At 37.5% G+C, this 17,432-nt stretch overlaps 1 protein-coding gene across 9 annotated transcripts in view; it reads left to right on the top strand.

Moving 5' to 3' along the window:
- The window catches only part of ROBO1 (roundabout guidance receptor 1), a 709,821-nt gene that overhangs the window by 432,901 nt on the left and 259,488 nt on the right, over positions 1-17,432 (top strand). For all 9 annotated transcript variants that reach the window (XM_030471685.2, XM_030471686.2, XM_030471690.2 and 6 more), the window contains one exon: positions 12,619-12,945. In XM_030471685.2, coding sequence (XP_030327545.1) covers positions 12,619-12,945 — 327 coding nt within the window. The remainder of the gene's footprint in view (positions 1-12,618; positions 12,946-17,432) is intronic.

Genomic DNA, 17,432 nt, shown 5'->3' with positions numbered 1-17,432 from the left:
TGTACAGGGCTATCTTAACTTGTAGAACAAGCCTTGTGGGGAGAAGTAGTCTCTTTTATTAGATCTTCTGATAAAGTTTTGAAAAGATAATATTTCCAGGCACGCAGACACGTCTAAGGCTTATTAATTCCTGGCATAACCTGTATTTCTTTGCTGCTTGAACCCCCTCCCCTGTCACATGGTGATTGCTGAAATAATAATAATAATGATTTCTTTCCCTTTGTTTCAAACTGCTATTCTCTCTCATAGTTTTGAGGCTTTGTCATCATTTGCATTATACGTGTAAACCACTCAAACCTCTGCCTGCTTGCCTGTTGTGGTGTTATGCACAGGCTTTTTACAGGCCTATAGTGATAGGGCAAAGGGGAATATCTTTAGGCTGAAAGAAGATAGATTTAGATTAGACATTAGGCAGAAGCTCTTCCCTGTGAGGGTGCTGAGGCGCTGGCACAGGGTGCCCAGAGCAGCTGTGGCTGCCCCATCCCTGGCAGTGTTCAAGGCCGGGTTGGACACAGGGGCTTGGAGCAACCTGCTCTAGTGGAAGGTGTCCCTGCCCGTAGCAGGGGGTTGGAACTGGATGAGCTTTAACCTCCCAGCCCAAACCATTCTGTGACTCTATGATAATCCTCTCAAATCATACAGCTCTGTTCCTCTCTTTTTCACTTACTGTTTTTATGTTTCTTGCATACCTCTATGGAGCTCTGGAGATCTGTTTCTCTTCCCTTGTTTGTTTCTTATGTTAATCTCTACTTCTTTTGACTCTGCCTCATGGTTATGTAGCACTGTGTCTTACCTCCCCTCTCATTCCTTTTTTCCATTTTCGACGTCAGAATATCAATCTCCGTTTTTCTGTCAGCGCTCTAGTCCGTTCACCAGAACTCCTTATAATAGTAATACAAAAGCTACTTGTTAATCTAGCGATTAAAAAGTAGTTATAAATTAAAATAACTAAAAAGACCAAAATAAGAACACGCTCCTGACTTTTTTATTTTTATCAAATAATTATATTTTCCTATTTTTTCCTAGTAATTTTAATAATGTCCTTCACTCCCTTAAATCTCATCGTCAGCAAGTATAAGCTACTGCCCTTCTTGAACCTTCTTTTCATGTCATTATAAGCTTCAGTAGGCAGAGTCGACAGCACTTTTGTTTATCTGTAACGTTCTGAGTTCTAGCATTCAGCATGCTATGTAAGATATAAACATCGTCTTCATTAATGTTCTGGGTATGTCAGAATTTGCTTTTAAGGTTGAAAATTGACTGAGGTGGGCTGCATTCCTCTAGGGATTTGTTACTAATCCTTTAAAAGGCCGTTTGAAATATTTTGTTTTCTGAAAGTATAAATAACCCTAGACAATTATCTTTAAAATGATGGTTCAGTACTTTCTCTTGAAGAAGTTGATAACTCACCCAAGATTATAAAGATATTTAAATATCTTCCTTGAGTGTGCCTATCATGTAGGACATCTCAAAAGCTTTGTTTTAAATGGTGAAGTACATTTCAGGCTGCTGAACACTTAGGCTATTAGCCACAGGTTTTCTGAAGAAGTTGCTATGAATATTCAGGAAAATAGTCTGTTAACATTTCTTTTTGCCGTTTCTTTTATCAATAGCACCTTGACTTGATAAAGTAGGCTTTTTCTTTTTCTTTAGTTAATTGTATAGAGTTGAATGTAATTTTCATGCTTGAAGACTGCAGTTAGTGTCTACAGAGTACTTTGAAACTCAGATTAGTTCTGAAACTATTTTTCTTTATTCACAGGTTGTGTTGTAGTGTAAAATGAGACAGAAACACTAAAAGCCACATTGTGAACTGTATTTTTTTTAGTATATATGTAGCTGTGTATATACTGTACAATCTTTTATCAAAAAGAATATTGAGAAAATATTCTCAATTCAGCATTCTTGATTCAGGGTAATTCAGCAATCTTGATTTTGAGATTGTAAATTAAAAATGGAAGTCCTTTGTATTTTCCTCAGTTCCATTTATACCCACATGTTTTGTTTGGCAGGGTGTCAAACTGCTAGCTGGGTGAGTGCTTCTCATAGGAGGTACCATAGTCTGCCTTTCCCTTCATGCTTCCTACGGGTAACATTCAGCTTGCTGGCTGAAACATCTCCCCATGCTCAGCTATGAGATCATGGAGAAATTTCACTAAGCTGCTTGTTTGTGCTTCTCCACTGTGTAAAAGGGTGATGTTTTCTACTGCAATCATTTTAACATAGCTCTCAGTGAACCAATTTTTCTTCTGTACTGGTCTTACTTCAGTATTTGCATAACTGAGAAATTTTGCAATGTGCATTGGTAGAGCAGTATATGGAGCTGAGCAGTTCCCTGTGTGGCTTTGTTTCCTGGCATCTTCCAGAGACCTTTCCTTGTAACATGATTCAGAGCTCGAAGTGTGAGAATTCTGAATGCAAAAGTGTACGTGATCAAGGTGATTTAAGGTTCACGTAAGAGTAAATACACGAGCCTGACTGATGGAACTTCTTCAGGTCGTGTTTTAGGAAACTTTGTGGTAGCCACTGAGTGATCCTGAAGTCTTCACTCTGGTTGTATTCAAATTGTTGTACCACGTTCAGAACTAAAAAGCAGTTCTTAAGGTACAGGGGCGTCAGAGATGTTGATTGAAACTTTTCACTGTATTTTTATCTGTCATGCTCTGGGGTGGGAAATAGGACCACAAATGCCAATGGCAGCATTAATTTTTCATCCCTCATAGAAGAAAACTCTGAGTGATAGTCTTTTGGGCCCATACTATTGTAAATTTAAGGCAGTCTTGGGACGTGGCTTTCTGTGTGTAATGTCATTCATCTGCGGCTGGATTCAATGTTAGTGTTGTGGAGTTTTGCTTTATGCAAAGGAGTAAGTAGAGTGTGGAGACAAAGAAACCTTTAAAGAAACAAAACCCAGACCCAGTGGACTTTCTAGCCTGTAGGTGGACAAGAAATTCAAACACAGTCAAAGGGAAGACATGGCAGAGTTGCTCAGAAAAAGATGATTTTGATGGCGTAGGTGGAAGTTTACTTTAGGTGAAAGTTTGTTTGCTGTTTTGACGTATCTTTATATTGGTGAAAAATAGCAATAGAAATATATCTTCACTCACCATGCAGTGACTGTCAGGTTGATTGTGATACCAAGTAATTCGAGGCCTTTTGGTATACAAGCGGGCCAAAATATATTTTGCGGAGTATGTGATTAACCTGCATATTTCACAGGTTCTCTGAAAATACTGAATTGGTTCTAGCTTATTGCTGCAAACAGGGTCATCTCACGAGTCACTGAGGTGGCGGTGTCCAGCAGGACGGACTGATTTGATTAGCAATGTTCTTACGAGTTCAACAGATGTTTGATTTCTAAACCAGTGGGATCATAGTTCCTCTTTCTCCTCCTCGTATGAGGAGGTATTTATTGATTTCCCCTGAGATCATGTTATTTTTGTGCTTTTCATACCTATTTACTTAGCTTGATACCTGAATAAAAGTACGTTTTGAAAAGAGGGTAGAGATAGATGGCTTTTAAAGAAGTGATTATTTGATTTTATTTTTTTAAACTATTATAAAATATTTTAATTGATGCTGATCCGTACATTTGATGTAATTGTAAGCAACTTGCTGAAAACAGTTGTGGGGTTTATTTGTTTTATTTTTATTTGAATTTGAATTTCCATTCTTCCTTATGCAACTAAAACATGACAGTGTTGTGTTAATCCAGTAACAACTTGTAATTGAAAATGCCTGGATTTTTTGTAATTGTCCAAACTGTTGTACAAAAAATCAAATTTGTTTAAACGGAGCGAAAGAAAGCTGTTTTAATCCCAATTTTTAACACATTAAAATAACAACAATCTGAATAAGGAAACTGAACTATTTAATAGTGATTCCTTTTATTCCATTGTTAATCTTCACTAAATTATGAGCACTGAGTAATTCAAACTTCCTCTCTAGCTGAAATAACCCTCCTATAAATATGTTCAGATTCATGAGGGCACTTTTGGTATTTCATTCAGCCTTGCATCTGAAATAATATTTTAATAGTCTTAAAAAGTAGGATTTTGGATAGGTGTTTTGAAACTTCGCATTTCTGTTTAAATATATTTTGGAAACAATAGCGAATGACAATAACAATTGTATGAGATGTACCAACATTGGCAGAGCCATAAGTGTGGGAATACTATTGACTCTGGGGTTACAATACTGGGCCTCTGTTGGCAGAAAGTTGAGGAGTGTTGCCTGATTGAGAATTTCTGTTCCTCTGGCTTCCCAATAGCCCTGCGGAAATGAGGATCCTTTTCCCCTTCCCCCAGCATCTCTCAGACGTTTGAATGTGAACTTGATCAATATCAGAATCAATTTTACAGTGCATCTGGAATTGGAAATGAGTTAGAAGTCAGTATTCCTAAGCATGGTAGGAGTTGGCTTTGAAAAGTCTGGAAGAATGTGCAGGCATGCCATCTGAAATAATAGGAAGGGAACGTGTTGAATTGTTTTCATGACTAAATGAGTTTTAAAAATAAAAACTGAAAATATATCTGCATTTTTTTATGAATAAGTATGGTTATCCAGAGGCATATTTTGTTTTATTTGTTTGTCCACATAGATAAAACCGTAAAGCAAAAATAGCCTAATGTGCTGTCATCATGCTGCAGGTAGATGAAATCTTTCACACCAGTAACAGACAAACGTCAAGTCGAAGTACAATATTTCTGCATCATCATGTCTGACATCTGAATTATCGACATAGAATATATATTAATATATATAACATAGATAAAAGATGTTAGCATATTAATCTAATAATATATATCTATATAATTTTGAGTCCTAGGCATTTTCACTAAATTGGCAGTTCATTTGGTTCCTTCAGTGCAGCTAAGAGTCCTCCTTTGGTTTTGGTGCACTAGCATTGTTTTTCTCCAAGTTCTGTTTTCCTGTTCTGAATGGCAATGGTTCACAGCGGACAAGATAATCTTCCTGTCTGGTATAAAGCATGGCTGAGAACAAGGATTAAAGATAGAGAGGAGGCAATCCTGACTGTCTTTTGTTTTCTAATAGTCCCTCCCTCACTGCTCAATAGAAAAGCAAGCCCTGGAAATGGTGATTCTCATGTGACTCACACCAGCCTCGGTCCCCACAGTTTCCCATTTACTGTGTTCTTTTTTTTATTCTCAGGTGTGGCAGTGAAGCTACTAACAACAGATCAGAGCTTTCAGGCCTTCATTTGTAGAGAACATGACCTGTCAGGGAAGAAGAGGGCAGCAGTGATTGCTCCAACCTTCCAGATCTTCCTACCATGTCCCAACTCCTCTGCTTAATTAACGATTGGAAAGATATTTCCAATATCTTTCAGCTCTGTTATTCACAGAATTATCGTATCACTTTAATATAGTTCAAGTATGTGTTTCCCAAGTGGTCTTCCAGTCACTCTTTACTTCAGCTCTACCTAATATTTACAGCCTTGCAATAATCCTTTGCCACCTCTTTTTCCACAGCCACCCTTTTTGCTGTCGACTACCATTCCAGGGTCTGTGTAGCTCTCACAACATCATGGTCCTTTCTGTGTTCCCATCTACCTGCCCGATCCCACTGCTTCGCTCGCCCTGCAATTTAGTGGCTTTCTCCAAGCAGCTTGTTATTGCCAGGTTGTTACGTGCAAACCTCCAAAGAGGAGCTTGCCTTCATGTGTCTCAGCCATTCCCGGTGGTGGTGTTGTGCGCTACTTCTCAACATCATCCCAGTGTAAAAAATATCTCCCAGCATTACTCCAGCCATTTCAAAGGCAAGATGAGTAATGAAGGAGGCTTTGTTACCGCTGTGTTTGGTTTTGAATAGTGTGGTTGCTCACTGGGTCATAGTTGATTTTGTGTTATTAATGAAAATACTCCTGTAATTTCATTAATGTGTTCTTTAAGGAAAATACTATTCCCAACTTACCAGTTTGGTGTGGGATATTGTAATTTTTGTTGAGTGAGGTTTAGTTTCCAAAGTCAGTGCTATCTCATATTATTCCAGTATCAGCTAAAGTCAAATGAGATAAATACCTTACCAGAGAGCAGAACTGAGGGAAAGCAAAACTACTGGAAACATCACCTACACTGGAAACATCACCTACTGCCTGAGGTTTTATGTAACAGTCAGCCTCTTACATAGCTCAATATAAGTATTATTATTTGAAATTCATATTCTAGCTAATTTAACGAATAACCAGGTCGGGACTTATTTATGCTAACTTCTGGACAAGCCAGTAGCATGTGTTCATGTAACAAAGATGGACTGCAAAGCTGTGTCTCTTGAAAATAAGTGTTTTGTGAAGAGCAATTTGGAAGAGCTGTGTTTAATTTTGGTGTAAGAAACTAAAGTATGACTCTGACTGTTGCTGCTTTCAGTTTCTTTGTTAAAAGTGATTATTTCAGAGAGCTGGTCTCTCTTAGCATCTCCTGGGAAATGTGTCTTTAGGTATTAAAACAGAGACTCAGTGTTACTATCTGGCAGCATACCTGCCAATGTTTTTTTTTCATTCCCACCAGGCAGAGTATATAAATAACTGTAAGATACTGTACATCTTTCTAGAAGGCTTTTTGCTTAAAACTTTATGGCTTTTTCTGACCTAACCATGTGTGTGTCCAGAATTGCTGCAGAATAAGGAACAGAAACCATTTAAACCAATATAATGTATAAATGATTTTTCTCTCTTATTTAGCTTATTGCTGTAATACTTCAGCTAACTCCTGTTCAGTTGACCAGGACATGAGTATTGTGTAAAATGACCATCAGCGTTTGGGTTCCATCTTCTCTCAGTGTATGAGCCACTTGCGATCAGTCTGGATTTGAGGCATTTTTTAGTACAGCTCCCATTTAATCTCTTGTTTCAGAGACACAGACAGATGTGGCTTAAAACACCAGGCTCTTGTTATTCTAGGGTTTTTTTCCCAGCCATAAGTGTACAGTAAATTACTGGTTTCTGACATCTCTTGGTAGTGTGGTAGCCATGACAGAAATATAATTGAAATTCATGGTGTCTTAGCAACAAGAAATACTTCAAGGTTATCTTTCTAAGTGAGAAAAATGTTCTGTGGGTGCCTACAACTTAAGTTTAAAAGCCGTGGCCCACAAAATTTGGATTTTATAATCAGACTTTGTATTTAAAGTACAATTCGCTTTACCCAAAAATATCCCTTAGTAACAGAAGTAATGAAAAAGAACACTTATTAATAATTTCATCTCTCATTAGGAACAGGAACTCCAGTAGCAATTAAAGGAAGGAAACAAAAGGATTCCTTGACATAAGAGGGTAAACTGAGAAAGAACAATTTTTTCAGGTATCATGGCAGTGGTTTCATGGTAGGAATGTTCAGTGCTTTTCTTTTTAGTTACATCGTGCCCACCTGTGCTTAGAAAAAGAAATTGAGATGTTACTTTTCAGTGGGAACACATAGAGGGATTACAAGTTCTACTGATGCAAAATGAGAGCCTTGCTTGTCATGTTTTACAACATCTACTGGAAAGAACTGGACCTATTCCCAGATCAGTGTTTGGAACCATTAAATGCACCTTAAAATGCATTGCAATAAACCTGGTGGTCCTGGGTGAGCATTAATCAGCTGATGTAACAGTACTGTTACATTCCAACTATTCATTTGTTCTCCTTAGTGTACAAGCACTGGCTCACTTGCAGGACTGTAGCACCTCCGTTGCCTGATGTTCATAAAAGTGGCATCCTTTTAAAGTAGTTATGGAAATGTTCAGTTATGACTGTGTGAAGTGCAGGGTTTAACTAAAAAGCATAATTTTTCTTTAGACTAGACTCTATGTTCAATACTCAGTTACTAGAGATGAACAGATGTATATAAAACTGTGCAAAGACCTGCTTTCTGAGACCGGAGTGACAATGACCCGTGCTATTCTCAAATCAGTGTTTCAGGAATATCAGTTAAATGAAGTTTTGGCTTTTGTGCTTTATGCCAAAGTAGAATTAAGAATGAAATTCCAATTGTGATTTTTGGAAAATCCAAATAAGCACAGCATTAGTGGCTTTTTAATATGCACTATTCGTGCAAGCTACAAAGCTCAGGAAATCAGGTGTTTTATTTCGGCCGAACAAGGGTAGTATACAAAGAGTGAGAATATTACAACATTTGAGAAGTTGAGAGAAAGGAGGTGAATGGAACAAGGTCTCTGTGGATCTTCCTTGTTCTGTTGTTTTCCCTTGAAAATGATTTATTATCTGTGAGAACAGGTAAACCCAATAGATTAGGTTAGCTGCGTGTCTTGGAGGCAGAAAAGCCACTTTCAGAAAAATACTTTGATTTTTCCTATAGTTATTTTTTTCCCCTGCAACATGATGTGGCATTGCTTTGCAGTGTGTGCTTGACATGTTCAAAGTGTGCTTGCCTCATAAGTGTGTATGGTTTGGGTCTTCATGTTCAAAAAGGAGGAACTCAAGAATTTAAGGCAAGGAAAAGGCAAGTGGATCTTATGAGGGGAAAACGAGATGAGATTAGTTTGCTGACTCCTAACAGCAACAAGAACACAAAATCTGAGAGGATGGTAAAAAGGAGAAGTTGCAATCTGCATGTCAAAGGGATAAAATCCCGAGAAGTGTATGCAGAGTTCGGAATTAAAGGGCAGCTCAAGAATGAGGTATTTACTAACCTGAGGATTAGAGAAAGTTTTCTGACCACTAAAGTAAGAGAGTTATAGAACATCTTTCCAGTCAACATGAACAAAACCACAAAAAGAAGATTTCCCCACTTCTGAAAAGTTTCTGAAAGAGGTTAAAATGTATGTGTTGGGGAATTAGAAACACTCTGATGTTCTCATGAAGTATAATTGTTTGCAAGAATCGCCTAACACTGATTTTAAACCCGTGGTTTTGTTTGTTAGTGTTTTACTAGTAACTTTGATAGCTGCCTAACAGGCCTAATTGCTCTTGCATTACAATGTAAAGCATTTCAATCAAAGAGTGAAGATTTTGTGCTCTGAAAATTGGTGTTAAATGCTATACTTGTGAAATGGAAAAGAAATGGGACCAAGAGTATACTGGCTTTGGCACTTGGCTGAAGATAGTCTGTCACACAGCATTTTACAAGACAAAGGATAAGTTACTGTTTAGATACATAGATCTTGAGAGATTAGATTTTCTGTATCCATCTGAGCTGAAGTTTAAATCAACTCTAATTATGGTCTTCATTTTTTTTACTTCTTAGGTTCAAATTTGAGGCACTTTGTTTCCGTAGCACATAACTTCTTTGTTTTCCCCTGAAAGGAGAACAGCACAGTGCTTGTGTCCCTCACATCAGCAGCTTTCCCATTTAAACACATTCCCTGCAATCTTTCAATACATTATGTTTGTATATGCTACCAACAGGAAGTTTTAAGGTGGGAATGGATGCAAATCTTGCCTCTATGAGTTTAGCATTCATCTGATGTTAGCTTTCTTTGAAGCTTCACATCTGTTTATTTCAGTGTTTGAATCTTGTAAAAATAGTTGTGGCACAGTCCAAGAAACTGGAAACATGATTTCGTATAATTGTTCTTTTAAGCAGCAGCATGAAATAATTAGTGGAGCATACTTTAACTGGTGGCATCCTTTCTATAAAAGACTTGACTTATAATAAAAACAGAGAACACAAGTTGGTTAGTTCCAGTAACCCAGTGCTGTCATCTTTGTGGGGGAAAGAAAAAGCTCTGTTGTGTTTTTAATGGCATGTAATAGGTGTGTTGCTTTTTGACAGCAAAATTACAGGATTGGTGCCCACTGCAAGATTTATGTTGATAATTGAAGCTGCTCCTTCTCAATAAAATGTAAATGCAGCTTAAATAACTGGGCTAAAAGGAAAGAAAGATTTTTTTGAGGAAAAAAAATAATGTGTAGATATGTAGAGAGATTATAAACTGATTGTCAAGGCCATTATACCCCTCAGGCAGTTGTCACTAACTCTATGGTTAATGCTATGTGCCAGTTAACTACTAGTACAGCTATTGTCCCTTTCTGCTTTAAGTAGTTTTATGCAATTTTCTAGAGAAATGTTACTTTATAACATGCTGGGATTAAAACTATATATATATATATTTTTGAATGGCCATTTCTGTCATCTTAACTCCTCTAATGTTACCCAGCAAAGAAATTTCAAACGTGTGTGAACATTCCTGGCGTTTCCAGGGGATTTTTCCCCCCTTAAGAGTTTTGAATCTCAATTTTCAAGCAAGTTTAGAGGTCAGTCTTTAAACTTTCATCCTGTACAGTACTTGAAGTTTAGTGTACAGTCACTCAAATGTCAGTATGGGGAGTGTGTATGCGATAGATCTGAAAATGGTATTTCATTTCTTCGTGGTCTGGGCCAGACTGACAGAAACAATAGGAGGCTTGTGTTGCATAGCATGCTGGTTGGCTAGCATTATCTGTGACAATACAAATGGGATTCGTACTAGCATATGTGAAAACTTTGTTTTTAAATAAATAGGTTTTTAACTATCTTTAAATGTTTTACATTGAGCTTGACCTTTTATGTTTCCAGAGTGACTTACAACAATTGATTTTGGGTCTCTAATCCTTTGTTTCTGTGCCGTTCCTTATGAGGTATATAAGAAGTGAGTAGAAGTATAAACAAAGTAAGATTTTTATCCCTGTCTAGGCACTTGTAGCTCGTTAGAGAGATGTAAAATTGGTCACCCCAGTTGTGAGGGCAGCAGTATTGTATGAGGGGCTTTTCACAGGAGCTGTGTAGAAGTTCATTGTGAGTAGACACAAATGCACTTTGCAGTGACTGAGGTGTGCGCTTAAGGCAAACAGAAGTATATTAGAGGCTTTTTTAGCTACTGCAAAGGACCGGTGCTGGCTGGCACAATTTTCTTCTCTGTACTTTTAGCTCTCCGCTCACTGGATTTGGCCTGTGCCCTTGCTTTGGGTGGTGCAGCTCAAAATCTTGCTGAACTGGGCTGCACAGTGGAGTGTAGCCAGCAAAAGGATTCAGGAGTTTCCTGGCTTCTGTTTGAGCTGCCTGTGCTTTTCCATACTGCTCGTACTAGTTTTTGTGTCTTAGGCAGTTGTTACAGGTAAAAGTGAATGTAAAATATTATTACTTGTTTGCTTTAGGTACTACAAAATCTTGCGTTATTGTGGCTATCAAATAGATGAGAAAAGATTTATTCGAATTCAGGAATATAGTCCTAGATACAATACTTACATGTATTATCTTTTCTCAAAGGACTGAAGAGTAGGTTTATTGCTGTTTGAGTTATTTTGTATTTAATAGTCAGTAATGTTCATATGAAACTTTTACTGCATACAGCATGCAAATGTGTTTCAATGTAGAGAAGCCATACTACCAGAGATTTGGGAGCGTGTGGTTAGTGCTAGCTGCTTAGTGTAACATTTATTTGCATTGATTATCTTGAGGTGAAGGAAATATGAAATAAATTTTACATGACAATTCTACATTTTATATTATTTTTATCTGTATAAATATGTAATATGCACACATATAGTGTAAATATATATGAAAACAGAGCTCTGTGGGACTCTCCTCTCCTTTTTCCATACTAATTTATGGTCTATTAACCTGCAGTGAATAGATCTTTTATTTCTTTCTGGTGCTTCGCGGCTTTTTAAACCTCATGTTATTAATAAAGAATCTTGGCATCTAAAATTTTAATAATCAGGAGTTAGTGACCCAAGAGACTAATTTTATCCATGGCAGAGTTGGATATCAAGGGAAAAAATAACAGTAATTTGAAATTGAGTCAACAATTTAAAACCCTGAAAGTTTTGGTAGTTGCTTGTTCCAAATTTGGAGTTCTTGGGCACCCAGGTGTTTGCTGTATTCTTCTGTGGTATATATCTATCCAGACTATTACAGTTTTACTTCGTGCCAATTATCAGCTTGCAGCTTGGGTTAGTTTGAAACTGAATTCTTTTCTACAAGAGTTACCTTGTTTGCTTGTAACTTTTCTGTTATCCCTGATAGTGTTGTCTCACATTGTATCAGAGTTCTAGATTTTATAATGTAAAAAGTTGCTCTAATTTTCCCTGACACAAAAGGCGTAAGAAGCACTCAGTCACTTGCTTAACAAGTGGCTAAAAAGAGCTGATAGCACAAGTGAAATAAAGCAACTTTGTAGGTGCTGGAGATATTAGACTTAACTCTGTGGACATCGCATGAATTAATGGGCTTTCCGAAAGGCTGAAGGAGGTTGACTATAGCTTTGTGTTATGGATTAGAGAAGAACCAGTTTTGCTGGTAGAAATGGTCTGATGTCTGTAGAGTATCTGTAGGACTAGTTTTTCATAATTCTGCATCTATGTATGCATATATGTATAAATTTATATCTGTGAGAACAGATCAATATAAAAATGGATGTGATTTAGGATGGTGGCAGTTTAGTTCACTAATACAGGTCGCCTTTTGAAAAAATGGTTTTGAATGTTTTTACCTGGGAGAACCCTGCACACAATGAAGAGTATGAAGATTTTGGGGTTTTTTTCCACTTTAAGATGTTAATAGCTGTTCTTTATTAAATCCCGTCCTATGAAATAATGGTTAAGTAGTTGTTTCACGGAGCACAGCGATTGTACCTGGCAACAATCTCCTAATAAAACTTTCTGTTTATATCTTGCAGGCTCCCGTCTTCGGCAAGAAGATTTCCCACCTCGGATTGTCGAACACCCTTCTGATCTAATTGTTTCCAAAGGAGAACCAGCAACTTTAAACTGTAAAGCAGAAGGAAGGCCGACCCCCACCATTGAGTGGTACAAGGGGGGGGAAAGAGTGGAAACGGACAAGGATGATCCGCGCTCCCACCGCATGCTGCTGCCCAGCGGATCTTTATTTTTCTTACGCATAGTCCATGGGCGCAAGAGTAGGCCTGACGAAGGGGTCTATGTCTGCGTGGCAAGGAATTACCTTGGGGAAGCTGTAAGTCATAATGCGTCGCTGGAGGTGGCAAGTAAGTACATTTATTTCTTTTCCACTCTTTGGTAACAGCAGCTTGCTTTGGTGTTATTTGAAGGTAAAAAAAAGTGTGAGTTGCCTCTGAGGCATTGGCTTAAAAGCAGTGAAGGAATTATACAGTTAGTTATTATTAATAGAGAGATAGTCAAATAGAGGAATAGTCAGACAAGGTATCATATCACTGTGAAATTTAAACATTTTTGTGTGTTCTTACTACTTTTATGCCTCCATGCAATTATGATTACTTAAAGTTTGTTATATCTTTGTATACTTAGTTTCACTTTATAGATGTTTTTTCCTCTCCAGATAACCATGCAAAATGCAGTGTGTACTAGGAGACAGAATAGCCAGGATTTGATCTAATAGGTTTGGACTTGTCGTTGCACAAATAAACACTAGGAAAAATAATGGCAGATTTAGAAACATAAATGAGGTGGGTTTCATTTTTTCTCTAAAAGAAGTAGCCCACAAATCATCTCTCCAAGTTCTAAGTATTTGGCCAACGGAAGGAACAGTCGAGTATGTTCACATCACTTTGTAATGCTTATCTCTTCCTGCGTACCCTTTAAACCCTGCTTGTTTTGGAGGAAGAGAGTGTACATGAAAGTGTTCCAAGTTTTCATATAGAGGGCCAAATGTAGGTCAAAAAATACCAGTTTTGGGATACTGAAGTATGCGCAGAAACGTTGCCATTCGAAAGTTCGGTATCTGTTTTAGGTTGCCTGTATAGATAGGCTTCCTCTGTAATCTATAGCAATTCATCTGGTGTCGTGTTGAAGAGCTAGCACAGAACTGTGTTAGTCGCTCTCTGAAAACAGTGACCTCCCTGTGGACTATACAGTTCATGTTAACTAGCTCTGACGAGGCTCCTAACTGTTAGATAAGTAAAAAATGCCGTTGTTGGAGTATAACTGTAGGACTAGATTTTCATAACCCACAAAAGGCAAAGGAAATAGACTATAAATTTCTTCATTTACTTGAGCCCTTTGCCTTGCCTTGCTCACATTCACAGACAGTTCCAAGGATTTTCATAATCCTTATACCAGAAGGATCTTGAGCATCACATATAATACAGAAAATACACATGATTAAGATCTATGGCCATGCTGTTTCCTTGTTACCACTTCTAGTCATGAAAGTAATCAGTGTCTGGGTAGCTGGAAGTATGCTTATCCAGCAGATGTATGTAACCTGTTTAAATCATCTGTTGCTTGGTTACTCCCAAATGTTATATCCAGTATCTTGTAGGTGTAATTTTGAGTGGGCTTTAATGTTCAAGAGATTTTGATTTATATCTAATTGTTGTTGTTTGCTTTATAGAACTGCTTATTGATTCTTAAAATGAGTTTTAATGTCGTGTCCATGCAGCAAAGCAACATGGACAGTTCATGCTTATTTCACGTTCTTTTAGTTCATGATGTACCTTGGAGTAATGTTTGAAATGCATGTAGTGTTTCTGTGTCTTCCACAAGTTTTCATCAGAACCCAGAAACATCAGGTAGGCTTCAGTGGCTGTTACGCTATGGCATGCATCATTTCAACTGGTATATAGTTGCTAGATGTGTTTGTCACCCCTGCCTCAAGTCATCTGCATGTGATTGCAGTAGAGAGTCTGACTGATGTGGTCTGAATGTAAAATCTTGGTATCACCATAAGTGTTTTTTAAGATCCTCTGCCAATGCTCAAGTAAATAAAAGACTAGTATCTTATTAAAAGTGTTCAAATGTACACCACCTAACAATAGTATAGCATTAAATTGTTAATCCAGCTCAAAACTGCCTGCATATCAAGGGATAATGTCAGAAAATCAGTACCTACAGTACACAAAGGGGAAAAAAATCACAATATGTATTTGGAAATAAGGTTTGTGGGTAAAATGGTATATCATTTTAATTGTATAATAGGAAGTTGTAAACAAATCATTTTAATGGAACAGGCTGTGATTTTAATAGAAAAGGTAGTGATGTGACAGTGCAAAAGCACCAAAACACTTTAAATAGCACAGAAGAGGTGAGGAACAAGGAAAGAATTGAAGGCTGATGGAATAAATTTGCATTAAATTAAAAATCTGTGCATTATAGCTGCAGTGTTATTGTCTTTAGAAACTGTAGCTACATTCACAGTGTATTGCTGCAAATCAGCAAACTGTTTTGATTAGCTTCTCAGTATACCTGTTTAGAGCACCACAGCATTTACATTTCTATATGTGTAGTCATATACAATTGCTAGTTTAGAAATCCATATGTTACAGTTTAATTTCTGTATGTTTGCAGAGTGTCCTGGGTTCAGCTGTAGCTTTTATTTGTGCCTTTATTTGGTTTCCACTTAACAAAGTACAGAAGATCACTTAAGGTACTCATTTGGTTATATGCTTTGATACTGCAGTTTTAACCAAAAGACTTTTGTGAAATTCATAGGTAACATAAGGATGTTTTACAATGTACCTGCTAGCTCTTGCTGGAAGAAGCAGCTCCTGCCTGCACCAGTTTGTTTCATAATGTGATAGGGAATCTATCACGTTTTCTTCCATCACCTCTTATAGTCACAACCTCAAATAGATGATGTTCCTTCACTGTTCAATGTATGTGTAGATTTGACTTTTAGGTTAATACTGAAAACTAAACTTGATGTCTGTTATTACTTTATCCAGATCAATTTTAAGCACCTCCAGTGCTCATCATTAATAAGATAGTTTGTTGCCTGTGTAGTAAGGCGAACATCTTCCTTAAATACTTTCCGTATAGATTTCTCAGTTGCAAAGAAGGAAATGCAGAGGGATTTCAAATCTTCAAAGATGTCAGAAGTGCGCTGTGTTAAAAGCTGTCATTACCTTCTCAAATACCTGTGTCTGTTAGAAACTTTAGAACCAGCTTTAGGTGTGATTGCCATAATGGGGGGCAGACTAAAATCCTAAATCATAATATTGCAGGGAGAGTTTTCCCTCTGCTTTGTCCCTTTGTATTCATCAGATTTTCTTTAGTGACTTGATTGAGGTGTGTGTGTCATTTAATCCAAAAGCTGCTGCATTTTCTTCCACTGGCTTCTCGGCCACAGTAGTGTTAGTCCTCAGTTAATACATGATCTAAATACCATTTATTGTCAACAAATTGAATTAAGTCTCTTATGCAATCTCTGTCTCTTCTGACCTTTCCAAAAAGTCTTAAGATCCCGTGTGTCTACACATAGCATTGGGATTTGTTATATCTTCTCCATAATGTTATTTTATGTGTGTGTGTATATATATATATAAAGTATTCTTTGCAGCTGTATTTACTGCAGTTTCTGTGATTATTTCCATGAAACCATGCCCCCAAAAAGCCTTAAAAACAAGATGATTCTTCTGGCTGGTAAAGAGCAGTGTCTTGCTTTAAGTCTACGAAACAAGTATTTGAACCCCCACTGACTATATTCTGTTTGATTATGTTGCAGGAACTGTAGCTTTCCCTAATCAAATATGTAGCCGCTAGATATTTCAAGAATTCAAACCTTTTATACACTTTAGAGACCAGTAAAACTATTCCAAGCTACACAGCCCTGTATAGTAGCTTTGTAATTTAATATTACATGACATTTTCTGTGTAATTTAGATCTGTAAGATATTAATAAATGGGAAAGATATAAATTTGCATAAATTGGAGCTCATCAGAAAGCTGAATTACAAGGCAATTAAATGAGATGTACTCCTGTTCAGTTGGGGGATTTGTATTTTTTTTTTTTGTAGTTGACTGGTTTCATCTATATTTGCAGTGTTATTCCCACAAACCTTCTGAAATGGAGGCTCGCTGTATGTGTTCCAATTGAGTTTGCAGTAGAACGAAGTTTCAGTAGGGTAGTCCACAAAGGGTGCAAGATGGGATAAGGAGATAACAATCTGTAGTCATCCTTCAGGCTTAGGCTGCTTCAAGTCCATTTGCTTCCCTCTTCTTGACTTCCTGAACCCAGCCTTTTGATCACTGGAGACTTACTTAAATTAGCTCCTTGTTTTGTTTTTGAGGAATGTAACTGGTTTTGGATTACTGCCTACTGGTGACACGTTTTGCAGTGGTGAAAGGTCCTAAAGAACGCGACAAAGGCATGTCCCTGTCAAAACGAAACTGTGTAATTCTCTCTACAAGTGTCTGCTTTTACAGGTGGGAGTACAAAGTGGGACCATGCTTGATCCGCAGAGTGAGGGCTGGAGGCTGTTTTGTCTGTTGCACAAACAGTTGGGAAACAAAAGTCATTGTTCACAGTAGAGAAATAAAAGTGGTTTTATAAAAGTGGAAAGTTACCCTTTAGCAGAGTGGGAAGTGGCTGCAGCTCCTTCATGTGCTTGAATCCTTCAGGATTGTCTGGTGAATGGATGCGCCTGATCAAGACCAAATTCAGTTACTGGTTCATGATAGTTTGATTCAGTGTTTTCCTCCTGTTACTCTTTCTGCAGGAAAACTGTATTTCTGGAACTTGTAGGTGTCTGTGAAGTAGTGTTGTGTAGAAACCTAC

This window comes from Strigops habroptila, chromosome 2, assembly GCF_004027225.2.
Source record: "Strigops habroptila isolate Jane chromosome 2, bStrHab1.2.pri, whole genome shotgun sequence".
In the NCBI taxonomy this organism is placed as follows: domain Eukaryota; kingdom Metazoa; phylum Chordata; class Aves; order Psittaciformes; family Psittacidae; genus Strigops; species Strigops habroptila.
Note: the sequence above shows the minus strand (reverse complement) of the source record. Positions and strands in the feature narration are given on the sequence as shown.